Raw genomic sequence first — 22,787 nt, forward strand, 5'->3', positions numbered from 1 at the left:
TTAGATGTTTTTTTTTTTGTTTGTTTTTGGAATTTCTTTTTCATATTATAATAAAAAAATAATTTTAAAAAATCCACCCAAGGGGACAATCTACAGAGTGTTTTTTGCCATAAAGCCCTTTCTATTCATAAAAAAGGAGGCGGAGTAAAATGGTGACAGAGGGGCTGCCAGTATCTTAGCTGAGCTCAAATGTCAAGTGACGGGATAACCAGCGGAGGAGGGGCTACAGCTCCTGGTTCATGAGGGAGGGTCTAGTCTCTAACACAATGTAAAAACAGCGCTCACTACTCTGCTCATTTCACTCTTCATCGGCCAATGAAAAGCAGCCTGAGTTTTTCGGCCTGGGAACTCAGAGAGAGGCAGAGACCGAAGGAGGGCTGATGAGGAGTCAGACGTGTGGAAGAGAGAAGTGGTTGAGGCAGATTTCTCTCTCTTTTTTTTTCTTTCTTTTTAACCTGTGAAGTGCCTTAGCAACAGCCCCTCATCAGCCCAAATTCTATTGGTCAGCGCTCAAAACCATGTGGGTATTTGGGCCAATCAGCAGGCTTTGGTGCAGAACTAACTAGGCACAGTTTCTCAGGTCAGAATATCAGCTAAATTGCGTCCCCTGGTGGCTCAGAGGAGTCATAGCAGCCACCCTTCAGTTTTTAAGTTGATGGCAACAATCTAAAATACTCTGCTTGGGATCTGCTGAAACAGTAATAGAATTATCTACATTACATCAGAATGAATTTGAGTAAAATATATAGAATTTAACATTAATTTCATGTTGCAGTAAGCTTATTGGAAAAACTTGCTACATGAAAAAAAACATGATTCAAATTATTCAAAAGAATTTATTTAGAAAATTTGAACGACCTTAATGGATTTGACTAAACAAAATGGAGTTAGAGTTAAACTGTTGTAGACATTACAAAACCTATAACTCAAATCTGAATGTTCAACACGGCCTGATAACTGCCTGACACTAAAGTTTTCATTAAAGTTGTCATTTCTTATCCAGTTGCACACATGCCTCACAGGGTGAAATACTTAAACCAGGGATGCCCAAGTCCAGTCCTCGAGATCCACTATCCTGGAATTTTTAAATGCAACCCTTCTCCAATATGTCTGAATCAAAGGGCTCAATTCCCTCCCCCACATGTCATTCAGCTATGCAGGTAACAAGCCATTCATTTGATTTAATACAGTCTGTACCATAAAGCCGGAACAAGACATAAAAGGGTTTACACTACTCCCATGTGTACAATATGTGGTACTGCAAGCGACATTTTGGATTTTTTATTATAATTTTTTAAGTGGATAAAGTGAAGTTGCATAGTCACCAAATTTCAGTTGTTATTTATTTATTTACTTATGTGTATTACTATTAAAGTGTTAGTTAGCTTACATGTTTTAATGCATTATGTTTAGGATGTACATTGTGTTGTTATGCAATACACTGTAACAGAATATTCTTGACAAATATGTTAATTGCTTTGATTTGTCATAAGATCTCTCAACTTGACTCATTGCTTACCATGGCGTTAACTTCAAGTAATCCAAAAATGACTACTTTTTAAAAGCAGCTTTGACCACAATGAAGCTGTCAAAGGATCTTATCTACGTTTGGATTGGACATTCAAGGGTGGGTCTAGAAAATTGGATGGGGGGGGAGGCAGTTGCTGGCACACTGAAATGAAACCTTCAAAAAGTGTTTTTTTTCTTTTTATTTAGCTGAAATGGCCAACCAAACAATATTTTTTTATGATCAACAATTGTTTTCTTGGGATAATCATTAATCACATGGCTTTAATCTCTGCTGCACAAACACTTAAATGTAACTTTGAGGAAAACTTGCTTTGAACGAAGTTTTATCAGTGTTTCCTCACTAATATTTGCCATTTACCTTTGCAAATTCAAAATGCAGTAATATGTTAGGCCTCGAGACCACCCTTTGTGCTCCAGGACCTTGTATGAAAAATACTCTAACTTGCATACATTTACTTGACATTTACTAACAGGCAAACCTGTACTCAGGCAAATGTTTATGCACTTATGGCTCAAAGCTGTTTTAAAACAACTTCACATGATCTACTATCATTTAAATTACAATATCTTCTTTCATCTCCATCATTCACAGTTATAATGACTGTATGAAGTAAACTTAAACCTTCAACATGGACAGTCAAGATCACTTGCTGAATTTTCTAATAACGAACTGACAAAAAACATTAAGTTCAAAGGGAGCAGAACAACCCCCTCCTCCCCCTCCACTAAAGTTAAGCAGCGGACAGTTGAGCTGGGTCTATACTTAGTCTGAATTTATAATTATAATTGGTAAAAATGCTGACAGCTGAAAAATGTCTGTTCACATAACTGCATCATCAGCCCCGGCTACATAAGTTATGATTGTCATAACTCAAGATTAGATCAGAAGAGGCAAGCTGCTCCCAACAACACTCAGTCACTCAAATTGACTTATTAGGGCAGTGAGGGATTGTAGCTGGGGCTAATCTGACATTTTACATTTGCATAAGGCTGACTTTAATAGAGGGCAGTATAGAACAGCATCAGACACTCCACTTATTGATATCGAAGCTCTTGTTATGTCCTTTGCATTTCAGATCATTTATCAACTGTACTTTCATCTAAATGCTTAAACTGTTCTGCTCCCTTGTTTTCAGACACTTTGTTTATGACCTGATTGTCATTTCTGAAATTTTCATGAACTTTAGAGAAAGTGTGGAATAACCTCCCTGATTTAGTGGTTTGATGGCTCAAATAAAGCATTCATGACGGGGCCAATAAAAAAAAAAAAAAACCACCGGGCATCATTCATGTTGCAAAATAATGACAATGACTTTAACAGAGTGCTGGAGAGAGCACTGTGCTTAGCTCAGGGCATCAAATATTACTAGATGATCAAGGAAAGAGAAAAAATGTAATTTATATAGTTGCATTGACAGACTGAGGACTAAACATTCTAGAAAAAAGGAAGACATTTTAAATGGATTAATTGCTCTGTATGCAGTGAGCTGCCGTACAGGTCGAGAACTCATTTCGGCTAAACTGTACTTGATAGCAAATAAAGTTACTTCAGCTTCAACTGACATGATTTGTTTCTTCGTGGTCATGAATATCTTTAAAATCCTTGAAAGTCCTTTAGGGTTTATGCAATTCTTTATTTCTTGATTGTTGCACAAATAATCCCATCACTCAATCAGATCTCCCACTCTGAATTAAACTAACTTGCACAAATACTCAGAAAAGCTTATTATCTCTAATCATTCCCAACTGCATATTTATTTTTATAATCTGAGATTAACTCTTATTTGTACTCTCTTATTGTATTCCTATATTCTAACAGCAAGAGCCATGAAAGGACAGTTAGGGATAATATATCTTCAACTCATGTGTTTTATCTCTCTTTTACCTATTTGCTTATCCATCATTCATTCACAGCATTGTGTAGAATATCTTTTAGCAGCTCGGTCACTGTGGGCCTTTTGTTCAACACTGAGACAGATTAGACGGTTTTGCATTTTACAATTACACACGCAGCACATTTTTGAATGTCCTTTTATAATGTGAAATGTTTCAAATCACTCAGCAGAATTCAGACTTCTGCAAGAGTAACACTAATATCAGTGTAGCAACTTATAGAAAAACCAATAAATATGATTGAACCTTCAGCATTAAAGCAGTCTCCGTCTCAGAGGTTCGATTAAGAACTCATAAGGAAAACCTGTGCCAGTACCAGCTAAGCAGCTAATAAGATGCAACTAACTTGGCCCCAATGAGTCAGTAAGTTTCTTATAATACATGTTAAGTATTTATAAATGTAGCGTAGTTAGATACATGCTGCAAAAACTTATTCATGTCCACACGTAGGAGGCCTGACTACTGGCTGAACTCTTCAAGTTTTGCATATCAGCTGCATGACATTGACATCCTAACTGTCACTCCTGTCATAGTTTTCCACGAGACACAGTACGAGACTTTGAGGACACATTGCCACTGTGAAGATGTTGACTCTTTTAGTTTTTGCTTTTACAGTTCATTATTTTACACTGGCAACTGTTGTTCAAGATTTTAATCATGTTGAGAGATGTAAGGACTCCCTGTATATGGGGACTCCACCACGAGGGATCATCGGAACCAGACTGAAGAAGATATGCCAGCGATACGCAGACAAACCTCGATATGTCACCCTGTACGATCCTCAAAAACGGATCCCAGTTTACTCAGCTTACACTTTCAAGAAAACGGAGGGAGACAGGCGTGTGGACTACCCTTGGATGTATGAACCACAGGTAAGAGGCTTTTTTCATTCATTATTTCTTTGATTTTCAGCAGTGGTAGTTTTCACAGGGGTTTCAAAAAGAATTGAAAAGAAGCTGACACTGGTAACAGGTGTCCTGTAGGAATAAGAGGAAAAAAGGATGCAGCCAGAAAGCTTCAAACAAAACAAATGTTTTTTATTTTTCACTTGTCAGGGTTTGAGCTTTAAGGCAACTGGACTTGTGTTTGTTTTTTTCTTAAAGACATTTCACCTTTCAAATGTTTCAAGAACCAAGAAAAAGAAGTCCAGTTGCCCATATTTAAGCTATGATTACCATCACTGGGTCTCAACCTTTACAAAGATTACTATGAATGAATTCTTTTCCATGTCTTCCCAGCTGGCAGAGCTTGATGGAAATGGAAACATGTTGCCCTTCCCCACTGGCTACCTCCATATGAAGTTTGAGGACAGCCAGGCAGTGTTAGATGACTACTCTGACGTGGTTCTTTATGAAAGAGGTCACCTGAACCCAGACCAGCACCAGTCCACGCCACATGACCGGGCTGCCACTTACACCCTGACTAACGTGGTCCCGGAGATACGCGAGTTCAACATCGGGCCTTGGCGCGAGTACGAGGAGCGAATCCGGGTGCGCCTCAACAACTTCTGCCGTGGCACGGCCTACATAGTCACTGGAGTGACCACTAGGGGTAACATGATCCGTCGCAACAACCAGGACCGCGTGGCAATTCCTGAGGATGTGTGGTCCGCTTATTGCTGCACTGACTATGACCGTAACGCGCCCCATGACGTGCGCATCCGCTTCCCATCCCACGCTGCCTTAGCCAAGAACGCCAAAGAGGGCAACAGCGTTCACGAGATGCCAGTGCAAGAGCTCGAAATCTTTTTGAAAAATAACTTAGATGTTGATCAGAACCTCCAGATCTTTTATGACAACTGCATTTCTCCCTCACCTCTTCCTCTTTACCTACAACACACTATCTGAGAGCTCTTTTGTTTTTGGTTGGCAGGGGGCATATTTAGGCTGTTTTGCTAAACCCGATTAAAAAATATATGAAGCATTTTTTTCATAGTTCTCTACTTAGTAAAAAAAAATATGATAATGCTAAAAGAATTGTTTTTGCCTTTTGATGTAACAAATGCATGTTTCTCCAAGTATTGACGCAATTTGCAGGGCACCAACTTTGTTGAGCGAGGGATTGTAATAATGTTGTTTGGAGGCCAGAAGAGTTAAACTTACTTAATAAAATATCCAAATTTACTCACCTTAGTATTGTCTGTGTTCCTTAAACTCACACACTTTTACAGGTATTTTTTTTTCCTGTGGCAACAAAATAGAATAGATAAAAAGGACAGACTTATCCTGTTTGATAAATCTGAGGCGCCCGAGGCCATTTCATACAAATACTTGTAAAATGTTGGTGTGAAGCTGTGGTGAGATCAGAAATGACTTCCCTTCATTATATTTTGCAGCATATGTGAGTTTGAATATTTGGCTAGTAAAATTGGATTTGACTTTTATGACTGCATAATGGGTTTTAGTGTCTTCAGTCATTTAGTTAATCTAAAAGTAATAAAAGTCTTTTGGGTGTAATAAAAAAAATCCACAGACAGCCACATAAATCTACTAAAAAGTTCTCTAAGCTTTTAATAGAAACCAGAACCCTTTTTAATGTACAGTATCATTTAAATCTGATCATTAAAGAAAGAAAAAAAAAAAAATAACACACTATCTTTGGCTATCTAATGAAATGACATTTTCTGATGGTAAAATATCTTTCTCACGTTTTAATCTTGGAGAAGTCTTATGAGCTTTGAGATTGTCTTAAATGGAAGACTCTTTTACTTTAGAAGTAGTAATTTTCCATGCCTTCTCTTTCAGTGCAGGTTACTTTCACACTGCCATCTAGTGTAAGAGGCAAGTAATGTTTGTAGTTCAACTTAAATTGGAATCCAAATGAGAATTCATTGCAATAACTGGGTTAAGTGTGAAAGAAGAAGAAGAAGAAGAAGAAGAAGAAAAAAAAAGAAGTTCAATGACAACACACTGTGTATCATTCCAGGTACAGTAAAGCACTTTAGAAATACACAGTAAAGCACTTTAGAAATACAGACCATTTACCATCTAATCAGTTGTGATTGAGTCATGGTACATCCTTTTAGATCTAACAGTTTGTTATTGTAAACCTAAAGGAAGGCTTAGGTGTTTCAGATATGAAGCTATTGCAACGCAAGCACGCAGTTGTATGAATAGTTATGCCAAAAAATGATATATTGACAAGGTAAATATAAATACTTACCAGCAAATTTGCTCACCAGTGGCTAAGGCACTAGTTCATCTGCGGTGAAGGTGGTATAAAATTATTTCCACACTGGGACTTGAATGAATGGAAAAAAATGTACCAGTGTGCTTCAGCATATTTGGTGTAATAATAATTTATTTTGTTCAACAGCCGAATAAAAAAAGATCAGAGGATGTTCCTCCTCATAAAACTGGTGATGCTAAGTTATTTTAGGCTTTAAAATGAAAGTCAATGAATGGAATAAATGGAATAACAATTAAAGCTCACTGTGTGTGTCTGGACTTAATAGCATCTAAATGGACTGGAATATTTTGCTTTATTACCAGCAGGATTACCTGTACAGAAATTCATTTATGTTGCATATTGTCTTTTTTTACACAAGGATTTGAAAATGACAGAAAACCAGTACTACTTATTCATATTACAAAAACAACAAATAAGCCGTCTACAGGGACTCAATAATCTTGTACCTAATGCTCAAACCACACAGCAGTTAAATCAAGTGTGTAAGAACTATTGTGAGTGATGTTTAGGGTAGAGTTACCCACCAGATTTGTCATCACAGATATCACAGTTATTCAAATCAAATCAAATTTAATTTATAAAGCACTTTTCATACACAGGTAGCACAAAGTGCTTTACGTAATAAAATGCACACAAAACAATGTTTGCAAATCTGATGTCGCTATGGAGGACTTGATCTGTGTTTATTAAAAGATGTATTGTTTATAAAAAGGAATTTGGGATGGTCTTTATTGTCTGAAATAAGATTGACAAGATGGAGTGTTCAGGCCCGTTTAACTGCTATATTATAAATTTTGAGTTCCTTAAAAATTTCTAAATGAATAGTTAATTTTGATTTACTCTATTTTCTCTCTGTTCTCCTGCAATTTGGTTTGAGGTTTCTGATTTCTTTGCTTATCCACAATGCTGTGAGTTTGTATCTTATAGTTTTTGTTTTAAGTGGAGCTGCAGCATCTACAATAAAAACACATGAAGCAGGTAAAATCTGAGCAGGAGTTTGGTTAAAATGTCAATTCAAATAAACTCTCATTACATTTACGGCAAAAAACACTAGGGACAGTTTGGTGTTCAGCAAAGGCACTTAGACACGTGAAGGAACTCATAATCAAACCATTAACCACCCAGTTGAAGGATGACCTTTCTTAACAGCAGATTTACATATAGTTAGCCTCATGGTATAGTTGCATGAGTCATTTTTGAACAAATTGTGATCTCTGTCTAACTTTATTGTTCTAACACTACTGATTTTCTGTGTCATTCTATAAAAGCTTAAAATATTCTATTAGACTCATAATATGCAAACTTGGCTATTCTGGTTCAGTCAGTTGAGGCTAGATTTTTGCTTCTGCGCTAAAACTTTTTAAGTCCAGTACTTATGGTATACATAGACTGCAGTTTATGGTCATGTATAAGCATTATTGTCTTTAAAGTGCAACCCTACTCTTTGCTTATGAAACCCAGCAAATTTAACATATTTAAGTAAATGGTGACAACTTTTTTTGCTCTTTATAAATTTTACATTTTACATCAGGATCACTTTTCCTGTTAACTCTTTTCCAAGCAACAGTTGATCTAAATTTCTGATAAAATAACTGTTAGTATAAGGATGCTAGTAACTAAGCTAGCTTGAATCTCACAGTTAAAGGCTTGGGTATTCTTTCAAAGGTTGACTAACACAAGACCAGAACACAGAAATAAATTCCGTTAAACATTTGTAAATAAAAATAAAACTTTAAATTAAGTGAATATTACTCTGTTTCTCCTGGTTGTGTCAATTAGCAATTGCTTGCTAAATCGTCAGCTGCAGTGCACATGTAAATTAGGATTAGCTTTGTGGTTTGTTTATGTTATTATAACAACATCCTTCTGACCTTTGCCCAGTGGACAAAAAATGATGTACAGCTTTAACAGAACATCTTTGACAGTGTCATAAATTATTGCAAAACATTTGTTTAAGAATATCTTTTAATGTTTTCCAGTTCAGATACACAACATACAGTGTGTAATAGCCTCTATTTGAAATAGAAATATTAACTTTAACTCTTTCAACCCCTTCTGGTCATTATGCTCTCTTACATTATCTTGCGCCTGAAGCGGATTACTGAATTTGAATAAATGAAACAGACAAACAGGTGCAAGCCTTCATGTCAACATTCCTGCATTAAATCTTATTAGAAGAAAATATTTTGATCAGTGTAATGCTTCCCTCCCATTACCATAAGCCAACATCAAAACTGTAGTGTAAACATGTAAACTGGGTGAGTGTGCTTCCATTTTCTGTTGGCTTGTCCAAATCCTTGTTTCCAAAAGAGAGAGAAAAAAGATATCTTATAATACTATTTTTAAGAAGGGCAATTGAAACATATCAAACAACTAGGTCAATAATCTGATAAATTTATAGACAAAAAAAAAAAAAGTAGCAAAACCAACACCATGATTGGAGCCTGAAATAAGACCAAAACAGTACAAAGGATTCTACTACCTCCCAGTCACAGGGTCCACTGAATGATGATTCTCAAGACAATGTGAGACAATAACATCTAAGTTCAACAGTATTACAAGTAAAATGAATTGATTTGTGGATCCTTTGCAAACATTTGTAGCATTTTCTCTTGCTTGTTTTTCATATTCCTCCCATTTCACCATTCTTCATCTGTTCTTTGCAGCCGTTCTTTGGCTTTTTCACCAATTTAAGAACTCATTTCTCTCAAAAGCCTCCTTTATGATTGATGGGATATAGTGCCAAGTGAGCACAGTATATTTTTAGATAACGATATATGCAATAAGAGTATGTTCATCACAATATCTGGGCTACCCTGAGCCAGAAGCATTCCTTGTCTTTTTGTGTTTATGTTCACCTCAACCATGCTGTGATTTATATTTTATCTTTTTAAAAATCCATTCATGTAATGAATGTTATTATGTGCCCATAACCTTTTTGGGATTAGATTTTTAAGGTCCAGAAAATAAAGGAAAATCAAACTGACTATACGCATGAATGCCAAAATCATGTATTTCATCTAAACTTGCACCTGTTGTCACAAAGAAAAGTTCCGGCCAGTCACTCAAACCAAACAACAAACATAATATTTACAAATTCCAGTTTGTTCTCTTACACTTAAAAAATGTACAGTTTGTTTTCTGTGTTGGTTTTGTCCTCGCAGCTCACTCCAGTCCAGCGAAAGAGATGGCAGTCTGACTCCAGAGTGTCGTTATCCTGAGCGTACAGGATGCAGGACGTTACAAGCAGGAGGAATTAATCCTGCTCGCCAGCAACTCATGGCATATGGTGTGTGAGTAATGTCCATTAAATCAGGTTTTTAGAATGCATCCTTTGTGCATTGACAGGTCACATTTCTCATCACCACTGAATCACTGCTCGTTCAGTGTTGTTTTAATGTCACACTTCTTTTTTTTTCTTTTTCATTATTGTCCAGAGTATGACCCGTCTCTGTGTACAACTGTGCCAAAGCTGTGACATGGGCATACAAGGCTCTCTCATATTTTGACCATAAATATATCTTTTCCTTTCTCTCGCCGTACATAAGCGAGCATCATGAGACAACAAAAGAGCGGACAAAAAGATAACCGTCAGGCAGTTCCCAAACACTTGAAGCACGTGGTTCATGTCAGTCAGACAAAAACCGTATTTTGATTATTCATGAAGTCCTTTCTCTCTCTCGCTTATTTTTTGTAACTTAAAAAGTGCTGTCTTCAGGTAAGTTTGAGAGACAGTGACTGTGCAAACGTGACAGTTGCAAAAGTGAAAGAAAAAGACAGCAAGAAGCAAAAAGAGGGGGGGATTTAAAAAGGCTTTCATAGTCTCTTGTAGTTTGCGGCACAGCCTCAGTGTTAGGAAATGAAAAAAATAAAGAGGAAATATTTACTCTCTTTGTTATAATCATAGTTTTACACAATATTCATCTCTTAATACTTTAATACTTTCTGAAGTACCACAAAGTGCAGTTGATATATAAAAACAAAACAAAACAAAAAACAAAACAATAAAGAGAATGACTTTTAAAATAAAAAGAAAACAATGAAGAACAAGGCAAATCATTAAAATGACAACTGTCCACACACTTTGAGAAAAAAAAGAAAAAAATCATGCAACTATCCCACACAGCAAAGCAGTTAATAAAACTTTATATATATATATTTTTTTAAATGAGAGTATTTTGAATCTGATTTCCTTTTGAAGAAGAGACCAGCTACAGTGCAACACTAAGTGTAATAAAAAAAATTAAAATGCGTGTGGTCAAAAGAAAGATGAAGGGGTTGGCACTTTTTCTGATGGTAACTCCTTTTGTAAGATACAGTTAGGATGGACCTCTGCAGGCAGTCCACTGGACGCCAGCGAAAGAGGAACTTTATCACAGTACTTGGCACCAAGAATGCTGGTAAAAACGAGATATCAGAATATCTTTTTTTTTTCATTCATATCCTTACAATTTATTATTAATACATCATTTACATTTGTGTTTTTGTATAAAAGACTCCAAAAGGAAAAAAGAGTCTAGAAGTGATTGCGAGAAAGAGGAAAATGGATTATGTCAATGGTTTAATAAAAAGAGCTACAGAGGGCAGATGCAGAGTGAGAAAAGAGTGTGAGGCAGCAGAATGAGAGAAGCAGTTAAATGAGCTGAGGTGGAGGATGCAGACAGAGAGATAATGAGCGAGAAACAAATACAGTGATGGACATGATTAGAGCCTGTGAGATGCAGATGCAGCGGGTTGTAACGGGCAGCCTGGATTTAAGATTGCATCCTACACAATGAATGGGATTCACACATTTCCTATACTGCCCAAAATTCGAAGCCCCAATCTGGAAATTTTATAAATACATCAGCAGAAAATGCACAGATTAAAAAAAAAAAAAAAGTGCAAGAAAGAAAAAAATATGTTACTGAAGTTATCATAAGAGAGAACAGGTTCCAAATAGAGTAAATGAATCAGTTTTAATACTGGATCTAGTTAAAGATGGCTGTCAAATAGTATTCCCAGACCTGTCAATACAATTTCATACAAAACAATAATCTTCAAAGTCACAATGCAGAGACAGCTGTTGAGACACTGCTCAACACAGGGTGCTAAATTTAACTTCCAGATTGGGGCTTTAAAGCTGCAATTTGTAAGTTTCAACAAATCAGTGCTTTATGACAGCTTGTTGGGACATATGCTGCCTCATACAAAGCTGCTTGCTACTGTATCATCTTTTCAGTAAATGAATGGAAATGTATATTTGTAGTCTTTGTTAAACATAGTTTTACACTGACACAAAAAACCGCATGCGCCAAAAAACCAAGCTACACATTAGATGTCTGACAGATTATGACACCTTTTTGAGGGAGCTACAAGCTTAAAGCTGCATGTTTGGTGACTTTCGTTAGCACCAAATACTCATAGAGCGGTAACAGGGAAAAGCAGGATGTGCCGAGGATGACATATTAGCTTTTCAATCAAGTCCCCATTGAGCTATCATTCCAGTTTTAGAGGTATTTCACTGCTCCCAATCTTACAAACTGCAGCTTTATTTAAGGGCTTAATGAGAAAGGAGACAAAAAGATAAAGAAGAATAAAGGGTGGTGAGAGTGGAGTTTGAATGGAGCAGTTTGTATGGTGTATCTCTGTGAACCCAGAGAGGGATAGCAGAGCTTGTGCCTGGTCCTATACACGGGTGGTAGAGTGTTGGTGTGGCAGGGCATTGTTGCTGTGGCTGGGAACAGGTGTAGTAGAGGGGGCTGGGACAGGGGGATAAGTATTAAAGGGGTGGAGGGGCTGCATGCTGCTGATGGTGCTTGGGATCATGGTAATGGTATTAGCTGTCATCAGTGGCACATCCTCCGGTGCCCGCCGCAGGGCCAGAGTGTAGTCGGGCGGACACACTGGAGGCCGCAGAGGTTCCAGGTCGCCGTGAACGCCGCGGGAAGGAAGGGGTGTCCCGTGCTCCAGCTCCACCCTCTGCTGCTTCATCTGCAGTGACATCAACTCCTCCTCCTGACTCAGCGCCAGGTCATTGTGCGGTGGGGCCCCTACGACTCCCATGCCAACACCCATGCCCATTGTTGTGCCGCGTTGCGGGGACAGCCGGCGGTGTCGTCTCTGCATGAGTTCATGGCGCTTATCCCGTTTGTAGTAAAGCGCAGCAAAGGCCAGCACGTTCAGGAAAAGAAGCGAAGCACCAACAGCTACTGTCACACTCAGCTCAGTGGAGTAGTCCCGAGTCTCATCGGGGAACGGAGAATAGCGAGGTCTCTCCGAACCATCGGGCTCAGGGTCTGGTGGATAGGTGGAGATTACTGGGTGTCTTGTTGAGCGGGTGCCAGGATGAGGGACCTTCCGCCGGCTGGTGCCTCCAGGCGGCAGTCGAGTGGTGATGGAGCTGATGATTTCTTCATGTAGGCTGTGGAGATGCGGCACAAGCTCTAGCCAAAAGGCCACCTTGTTGGCACGGTAGTTATCTCTGACACGAGGCTTTAGGCCAATATGCAAGTACTGCTTGTCTTTGGAGCTGAATTTGGTCCAGATAACTTCTTCAAAACGATTAGGTTTGGTGTGGATGAAAGTGGTGTCCTGAGGTACAGGTAAGTTAGGGTCCCTGAAAAAAAGAAAGAACAAAATCAAATCAAAGTTTTTTTTATATGTTGAAAGTAAACATTGTTTATTTATTGGCTTTTCTCAGCAGTTAGACAAGTGTTGCTTGTCTAGTTTTGATGAAAATTAGGTAGCTGCTTGACTTTTGCCTTACAAAAATTTTAAAAAAAGCTGTTTTTTGAGTCTTATAAGGACTTCATCTTTTGGATAAAAATAAGAAAAATAAAAGTTTTTCTATTACAATGTCCAGGATACTTGTATCTTTTATATGGTTGTACAAATCTGAAAAGAATATGTATAACATTCACTGGATTAAACTGGTTCCATCTACAAACATTCCCTTTCAACTATATATTGCAGGAACAGATCCAGAGATGGAACTGCAGTGTGCCTGAAAGCAACATGCTGAAGGGAGGAATCAATCATATTAATCTGCATAACAATGTGCTGTATTATTTTAAAAGAAGGGATTAAAATTGAGGGATTAATTTATGTAGTGTCTGTTAAATAAAACCCTGTTTTAATTCATTCGGTTGATTTCTTTTACCTGCTTACTCTCTTTGATGACTTTTCCTCTCACATAAACAGCACTTTACCTGTTTATGATAAAGGTATTTGTCAGCACAGTAGCTAAGATGGCAATAAATATGCATGTGCTGCTTTTAAATGTACCAGAGCTATTAAAAATTACTGGAAAAAGTATGGAGTCCTGCACGACAATTGATTGGTTCAAAGAAACAGAAATAGGCTATAGTTCCCTTTTTTTGCTCCTGTTGCACAAATGCTAATAGGTGCAATCAGACTGTAATCTAGCCTTGACAGTGCTGTGCAGGAGTACATTTGATGTGAATATAACTAAACCTCTTGACCTCAGGTCAGAAGCTGACCTGATTCATATAAACATGATTTTATTCATTACACTGCTGCCACATGATTACCTGATTGAAAACCTGCATGAATAAGCATGTGCACACATTATAAAGTGATCAGAATTTCAACTGCTCTGACCAAAAAGCTTTATCTGCACATAAAGTATTCCAGTTGCAGTTTTCAGTCATCCATCTTATGTATTTTTAACTTTGTCCATCTACCTTCACCTGCATAACTCCATTGATTGTGTATTGGGCTTTGAAAGATACCAAAATGCAAAGCAGGTTTACATGATATTAAATAAATATTAAATTACTGTATTTGTTTGATTTTCAAAATACATGTTAACATGTTAGTCTGACCAAAAACTGGCTTAAGTACTCTGCACATGCTCCACATTCTCACCTAGAGCTTTGACCTATAAGAAACAGGAGCAGCTGGTACAAGAAAGATAAGTCAACAGAACCAGGCTTGTGGATCTTTTTTCAGGAAAAAGGCAAACAAACAACAACAAAAAAAGTATTCAGCACTTAGAAAGTGTCTAAAATAGTAAACCTGTTCAATTTACTGCTTAACACCATCAGCGATTTGTATGTCAGTTGTTTTGGTCTGTGATATATTAGGTCACCCAGAAAAAAAACAAAAAACAACAAAAAAAAACAGTACTAACAAACTGTAAGTAGGCATATCACCACCTATTGTAGTGGAGTAGTGGACATACTTTAGTCAGTAAATCAATTTTCTTTCATGTTCATATATTAAGTGGCCTAGCTGAGCTGTAACCAGCTGTAGCTACACTTATTGTACATGACAAGCACTGTTACTTCTGTTACAGCTGTTACAAATAAAACTTAAAAGGGAGTGCTTATGGAACAACAAACTTTTTTCAACAAAAGGGTACAAATGAGCATCAATGCATTAAATCTGTTTTTTTTACTTACCCCGTCTTTGCAAAGTTGGTCCAGTATGTCATGACTACAGCACTGAGCATTACATCATTCTTGGAGAAGTTACAAGGGAACAGGTCAGTAGCTCCCACCATGGGAATCCCAAACACATAGGGAATCTCATCTCCATGGGAGGCGTCTGCCCAGTCTGGCCTTGCCTCGGTCTGACAGTGGTGGTGGAAGGTGTAGAAGTAGACAGGTGACTGGAACTCAGCATGCAGTTTGGCAGTGGCAACAGCTGGGGCCACCCATTGGTGGTCCGTGAACAGAGCCAGAAGGGTCTTCCTACGCATGTCACTGTTGTCCCTGTCAGCCCAGTCTGTGTACATGAATTTTATGGTCTCCCTTAGAATATCTTTACCTTGGAAGAAGTGAAAAGGGATATGGGTGAGTATACATTGACATACAGTAAAATATCATATGTTAATCTCCAACATTAAGTGAATGGAAGACTAAACCCTGAACTTATTCTGGATAAATATAGTAAGTTTTGTGACATATCTAGACTAGTTACTTGAGACAAGAAGGATGGTAAACATGTATAACATTTCTCAAACTGCAAAAGTTTTTATCTTATTTTGCAACATTTAGAGCATTAACATTAAATGTTGTTTATTTTATTGATTCATTTCTGTGGTAGTTATAAACTGTCACTATCAGGGGAGTCCTCAATAGCTAGCAGAAGGATACTCTAGCACAGGGGTGCCCAAGTTCGGTCCTCGAGATCTACCATCCTGCAACTTTTAGATGCAACCCTTCTCCAACACACTTGAATCAGATGTCATCTGCATGTCATTCAGCGCTGCAGAGGCCTGGTAACGAGCCAGTCATTTGATTCAGGTGTGTTGGAGAAGGGTTGCATCTAAAAGTTGCAGGATGGTAGATCTTGAGGACCGGACTTGGGCACCCCTGCTCTAGCACCTAGCTGTTCCAGTAACAGCTATGTTTCTGCATTTAATTCTTTTACAGAGGGCTTTACAGGACAGCTGTTATTTATAGGTGCATAAAAATTTAATTAAAATTGAATTTAATTTAAAGAAATAATGTTGAGAAGCAAGATAACATTCAGAAAGCTAACATTTATTAACCTAATGTCTTTTTTCATGACTAGCTACATATTTAATTAATTCATCTTTGAATTGTGGAATATACTGTATCTAAATATATATAATATTTAAAATTGATTGTATAAAATACAGTTGATCAGTGCGTTTATAGTACTATTATCACAGTATTGTCAGATTTTCCCAAAACTGTCACCCAACAAAAGAATTTCACCAAATCTTCTCAGATGGCTAAACTTAAAAAAGGACGTGGGATCTCTGCGATTATAGAGTTCCTTTAGAATATACATAATGTAATATGAAAGGCTAGCATCAAATGTTCTGCACATGTTATCTGTAACTTAATGAAATAATAGTGCCATGCACAGCCATGGGTAAATATATTAACTGAGCTTAGCTTCAGTGGTATACTATCTTTTCTATCCCTGATGATTGCCTTGCAATTCACAGTGCACAGGTGCGTTTTTAGCTTAAGGAGCAACTCTGTAAACTTGACCATATTTGCTGTTGTTTGAGCTTTTTTGTTCTGTAGATTGTAAAGATGTGAAAAGCTAAGATTTTAGGATACAATTTTATAGTCTTAAGGTAGAATAGGGTGGGATCTGACCATCTGGGTATCCATACAGATTGTCCACAAAGTTTGAGATAGTGTAGTCAAATGAAGCAGCTGATATTCCATCTTCTCCTTCACTGTCATCCACAAACTTCAGGCCTTCTCCCTGGTTGACACCAAGCAGCATGTCATAGTTGAGGAACTCGCCCTGTAAACACAATGCAGAAGGGCAGGATCAAACAGTGTGTGGCAGTGATCCTGAAGTGGAGCTTACACACCAGTTGTAGGAAAACTGCAGATAAAGCTCTTAAACAGAATTGTTCACTGAATTGTAATCTGAGAAATCCATCCTACCTGCTGCATGAGGATCTCAGGGTCATCTGGGACCACATCTCCATCTACCACAGGCCCAAAGGCAATATGGTAACGTGCAGGCTGAATATCTTGATCCACTAGTTCTCGAAAACTCTTTCTTCGCAGGCAGTCTACCAACTCGGCCATGTCCCCAAGAGTGCAGCCCACCTTCTTTGCAAGGATCTTCGTATACATAAGTGGTCGGTAGTTGACAGACCAGCTGGAGATGGCCGAACCACTTTGAGCAATGGCCCTTTGGAACAGACCTACACAAAACATCACCATTTGTTAAAACAAATAACCACTAATTATTTATTATTTTTTTTCCCTCTGACACATTTTTGCTTGAGGCTGATGTGGCCCAAAGGCCTTCAGAATGAATGCTTTAAATAATGCACATCCTGGAGGAAGAGCAATTTAAGAGTACAATATAAAAATCAAGATGGTGAAAATATCCTGCTGCTTTCAACAGCTGGAGAAAATCATTATGAACATTTCTGTAAGAAAATTAAGTGATTCTTTTACAAACAATGAGACACAGTGACGAGAACAGTGACAACACTACACATAGCAGTGAGCTTGTTGGATAAAGTGAGACAAGACAGAAAGAGAAAGAAAACTGATGCACTGTTGCACCGCTGCACTGTTATGTAAAGTGGCTTGCTGTCCCTCTGTTTTATCTGCAGATTCTGTCATTAATAATTGAGCCCCCCCATATTCTGCATATGCCCCACCCCTTCTCCTCTCCCAGTGAAATCAATTAAGAAGCTTCTCAGCTTCAGTTCCAGCTCTGCTCTTCATCTCATCTCTCCTCTACAAACACACACAGTACCTTAAAGGCCATTCAGCCTCTAACTTTTTCTGTCCTTTGTGGTGTTGCAGCCTGCTTTAAAAGTGGAATCAAGCAAATGCATACATGACAACCTATTTATTTCATCCCATATGGAGACATGATTTTTGACCAAGTTTAACTGACATCACAGGAAATTTTAAGTAGTATTTCACATTAGAAAATTAAATTGCTTTCATTGATGACATATAGATATATAGATATAGATATTATCTAAAGATAAAACTTAAAGGTATTGATTTTTTAGTATTTATCCTTATTATAACAGCGCACAACACAGCCAGAATTGGCTGATATCATCACAGTGACTGAGAATTTGTTAATAAAATGCTTTCTATTCCAGACAATGAGAATGTGCTTCCTTCAGTAGATACATGTTTGTTTTATCTAAATCTACCCCATTTTGATCTTTCAGGATAAAGGTTAACAGTTTACAACGGTCACAAGATTTGATGAGACTTTTGCTGCACTCAGGTGGGGTTTTCACTCTAAACTAACTTTGGATTCAGAGCTTAAAAAACATAATATCTCCCCAACAAGTTCATAGTTAAACATTTTTGTGCCAAATTGTGTGAGGCGTGGGCGACAGTTGAAACGCCTAGTTGGTTCACAGAATGTAGTTTTTCAGGGTGTTTATTTCTCCACCTGTATGATGAGATAAGCAATAAACGAAGTAGTATTATTCGTCAGATGTGGGTCATTAAGAGAAAGGAAACAATTTAAACTAAAACCAGCCTGGAACCCATCACTGGTAGATCTGCTCAAGCCTGAATGGCTCAGAACAAAAGCTGAAGTCAAAAGCAATGATGATAAAAAAACAAAAAAAAAACAAACATATCCTCACTTCATCCTGCAGGGTCTGGCTCTTTGAATGGAGTCGTGAGTATGCGACATACAGAATTATTCTGTTATTCTATAGATGATGATTGGAACTAAAAGTGACAAAAAAGCTCAAGATCTTTGTTTCAGTCTCTTGTGTTTAGGTTTGTTAAATAAAATATTTAAATCAAGAAGAAAATCCTGCATCCTGCTCTTGCTCAAATTCACCATTTATATATCATTCTGATGCCTCAGACCTCCTGGGCTTTTCAGGCCATAAAAGGTCATACATCCAGAGAAATGAGGGGACATTGAAGAAATCCTTACAAGAAGAGAAGTTTATTGGATCTTTCGTTAACAAACGTAATCCCTGAAAGGTATAAATGATGACATCCCAAGGTATGTTATGCTCTAAGAAGCTTGATTCATCGTGTTTTTAACTATAATTTATGTAGGAGTGGCATTTCACATGATTACATAGTTTGGGGTGATTTATGAAAGCTAGAAGACTGATGTTTACAGTCATTAGATAACTAATCCTCATAAATAATGCCATAAATAGACAGGATTTAGATTTGTGATGTGTGGTATCTTGGTATCCTGATCCTCTGTTTTTCAGTGGGTTGAACCCCGTGCACAACTGAAGGTGTGATTGACACAACCATGGAATAGTAATTGCCTTGCACTTGTGGACACAGACAAATGAGTAAGCACTATTCATGAAAGAGCAGAGTGGAGAGAAGACTCTTTTTACAATAGTCTGACAAAGGTCGAGGGGGGGGGGGCTCACACATCTGTAGGGTTATTAAATGGTGATGCTGAGCAAGACCAATGTGATGGGCTTTTTTTTTTTCTTGATTTAAGACCTTACTGCTATTTTCCCATGCCCCTGCATGAGAGGATTCTGGAAGAGGAAAAATTTTTAAGATAGCTGTTATACAATAGATAAAAGAATGATCACCCTATAGAACCTATGTGGGATGATTTTGACCCCAAGGTTTAAACTATGACACCAACAAATAGTTGTAGTATTCTAGGAATGTCTTCAAACTACACGCGGAGAGACTACAGCAAGCTGCCCTTGTTAAAAACCCATTCCCAGGATGGTCAGTTTGCAGAGCGGTGATCACAGCATATTTGTCTTTATGTTATCTTCCAATGTTTTGTGTTTTGGTATTTTCTTACACTATTTTGTCATGTCAACTAACAGGGATAATAGCCTACAAGATATTTGAACCTTAACACAGCAACAAACTAGTATTTCCTTCATGAGGAAATAGTGTGGTGATGGAAATCTTACCAGAGCGTGCAGTCAAGCTCTCACTGTGCACCTCACATTTCCTTCTTGCGTGCATGCTCATATACATGCAAATGTGTTCATAAATCTTTGTTGAAGTAAGTGGCCTAGCTTTTTTTTCAGCAAATGAACATTCTTCAATTAAGAATGCAGAATTTTATCCCACAAATGGGACAAATTTGGACTCCTTGGAGCTGTTTGAAAGGCTGCACTAAAGGTCTTACTTTTAGGATTGACTGTGTTTTGTGTTAGGACTTTGATGGTACTGCTAAGGCAATGATGTAGTAAAGCCCGACAGATGCATATTACCACTTTAAACCATTGCTGCTCTAAAAAAACATTGACATTTTGAGGTGGATATTTGAATGCATTTTAACATGCATCAAAACTATAGAATAAAATCCAAAATCATAAAGGCAAAAATTAAATCTGTCGGAATAAACGAGATAGATAAATCAAAGACAGCAAAACAAAAGTTTGTGATGTATATATTGTTTTATTAAGTAAAAACCTAAACAATAAGTTAATTTAACAATAAAATAAAATAACAGTTCATAGTCTGACACAATTTAACAATATCTCTTCAGTAATATGTGACAGAGATAGCTTTGGTTTTCTAAGCCAATATCTATCCACTATCTTAAAGGGGCACCATAATGGGGGGGTCTCTGAAACATCTGAAACACTCCTTATGATTTACAAAAAGAAGCAGATGATGTCTTTTCAACAGCCCCTCAAATTTACCTTTTACTGCAGTGGCCAGTACCTGTGATGGCAAATCATCAGTCAATTTGAACTTTTCTTCTGTTACAGGGGTAAGAAATTAAATAATACAATCAGCAACCCAGTTTTGTCAGATGAGTTCAGACATTTAAGTCCCATGTGGAGTAATGTTATCTGAAATTATTACATGACTTTGTATCCAAAGTTAAGTATTGACACAAAACCTACCATTTTGACCCATCTGTCGACTCCTCTCGTCTGGGCAGTTTTAAACATGTATTTTAAAAAAATACTGCAATGCTTCAAATCTTGGGTAAATCATAGCTGGATGTTAGGGGAATAATACTGTGTTTCCAAATATTCTAATCTGGTTCAGGCTGTTCACTGAAATTACCAACATGCTCTGAAAAGGAATATATTACCCACACTGGTCTAAAATGTTAATCTCCTTTGACAACCGGCATAGCTAAAAGAAACTTACCCTCAGAGTGGTGGGATAAGATGAGAAGGTTCACACAGGCAGCACCAGCTCCTGAGCCAAAGATGGTGATTCTCTCTGGGTCTCCTCCAAAGTGGCCAATGTTTTCATTGAGCCAGCGCAGAGCCTGGATCTGGTCCAACAAGCCATAGTTCCCCTTTGCAGACTGGTCCCCTGTGCTCAGAAACCCTGCAGGGTAAATCAGAACAAACAGGCAGAGGAAATGGGAGAAATTCAGACTGAAGGAGCATGTCAGAAATCCAAGGGCACAAAATACCACAACCCTTTTACTTCTTTTTGTATAAAAAAAAGGAAAAGATCTTACACAAACAGAAGATGGCATCCTGTCATTGTTATGAATTTCTTTGCCTCCACCTCTGAGATTTCACAGTGAGAGCTCGCCAAATTGCTAACTTTTAATGCCCACGCTGAAAGTACGACGAGTTAAGCAAACTTGTCAGCAAAGAGAGGAGGAGAGCAACAGAAGGCATGTTTCACCTACTTCCTGGACACACATTTACACAGCAGGTGCACACCCACAACAAGATAAAATAAACTTCAACAAAATGTTTTGCAGACTCACAACCAGAATGCTTTGTTCTTGTGAGAGTAAATTAGAGTATTTTACATGTGTTCCAAGTCTCACCCAGCTCTTTTACCCTGCAACAATTGTAGCTTTTCACTTTTATCACTGTTTGAATGACTTCATTATCCAGGAAACACGTAAAGAAATTCCAGTAAATTGCTTAAATTGCTGTGGGTGTACGAGTGGAAGACGTGATGACAAAGAAAACAGTTCCTGCATGTTCACCCAGCTTAGATTTAGCCAGCTCCTTTCTTGATTTTCTCATTCTGGCAGTGCTGCTTTGCAGTAGTTAGTTTTACTTCCATTGAATGACTATATTTTCCTAATGTTTCTATAGCCGATACTAGGGGCTAGTTTAATTCATACATAATTTGGATTTAACAAATAGTCTTTATCATATTTGGCAGAAATGACTTATTCAAGGGTAAACAAAAATGTCTATCAACAGCCCTTTTCACATACCATCTGTGCCTAATGGGGGAAAAAAGATATCTGTAAACCATGGCTGTTCTTATGTAGTAACTCACACATCAAACAGAGGTGGCTCAGCCCTGCATCAGTATGTGTTATGTGTATATAGGCAGGCTCATCCCAGCTTTTAAGTCATATGTGAAAAGACCCTATGTCGTTCAGAATCCCGGGGAGCATGCCTGATTAAACTCTTACTGTTTTCTCATTATTTCCAAAAAGAAGAAGAAAAAAAAAGATAATTAAAAAAAATCATGAAAAAGAACATTTTTTCTCATCTTTATTTAAATTAGTAGGCCAGTGAGTTAAAATAAAAGCCAGTGAGTGAGTGTGAGGGCCAATAGGTTCTCCATTGTTACTCAAACCTGATCAGGGCTCTGCCAGGGCTGCAGCAGGCCTGAAGACAGGACTCTTAGGGTCCAGTTAGAAGTGTATTTTGTTTAGGTCCTTTGCTAATTGAATAAAATGGCTCAGCAATATGTGTGTGTAAACCAAGATAAATTGTTTGAATTCTCTAAAATACGGAGAAAAGCAGCTGCAAAACTTCTTTATGATCTCATATATATTTATTT

At 37.7% G+C, this 22,787-nt stretch overlaps 2 protein-coding genes across 3 annotated transcripts in view; one reads left to right on the plus strand and one right to left on the minus strand.

The window, feature by feature from the left end:
• Nucleotides 1-3,938: 3,938 nt before the first annotated feature.
• Nucleotides 3,939-5,546, plus strand: LOC121654477 (endonuclease domain-containing 1 protein). Its single transcript, XM_042008639.1, has 2 exons — nucleotides 3,939-4,295; nucleotides 4,662-5,546. The coding sequence occupies exons 1-2, from the start codon at nucleotides 4,008-4,010 to the stop codon at nucleotides 5,268-5,270; spliced, it is 897 nt and encodes a 298-aa protein (XP_041864573.1). The 5' UTR covers nucleotides 3,939-4,007; the 3' UTR covers nucleotides 5,271-5,546.
• Nucleotides 5,547-8,559: 3,013 nt separating this feature from the next.
• nlgn2b (neuroligin 2b) overlaps nucleotides 8,560-22,787 on the minus strand; it is a 73,109-nt gene continuing 58,881 nt past the window's right edge. The window contains exons 5-9 of one of the 2 annotated variants that reach the window (XM_042008852.1): nucleotides 21,165-21,350; nucleotides 16,995-17,260; nucleotides 16,695-16,848; nucleotides 15,018-15,378; nucleotides 8,560-13,210 (exon numbers count right to left, since the gene is read on the minus strand). In XM_042008852.1, the coding sequence (XP_041864786.1) occupies nucleotides 12,280-13,210; nucleotides 15,018-15,378; nucleotides 16,695-16,848; nucleotides 16,995-17,260; nucleotides 21,165-21,350 (1,898 nt within the window). In that variant the 3' untranslated portion in view covers nucleotides 8,560-12,279. Of the gene's footprint in view, nucleotides 13,211-15,017; nucleotides 15,385-16,694; nucleotides 16,849-16,994; nucleotides 17,261-21,164; nucleotides 21,351-22,787 lie in introns of both variants that reach the window. The other variant, XM_042008851.1, reaches the window with a different exon arrangement.

Source organism: Melanotaenia boesemani, chromosome 15 (genome assembly GCF_017639745.1).
Source record: "Melanotaenia boesemani isolate fMelBoe1 chromosome 15, fMelBoe1.pri, whole genome shotgun sequence".
In the NCBI taxonomy this organism is placed as follows: domain Eukaryota; kingdom Metazoa; phylum Chordata; class Actinopteri; order Atheriniformes; family Melanotaeniidae; genus Melanotaenia; species Melanotaenia boesemani.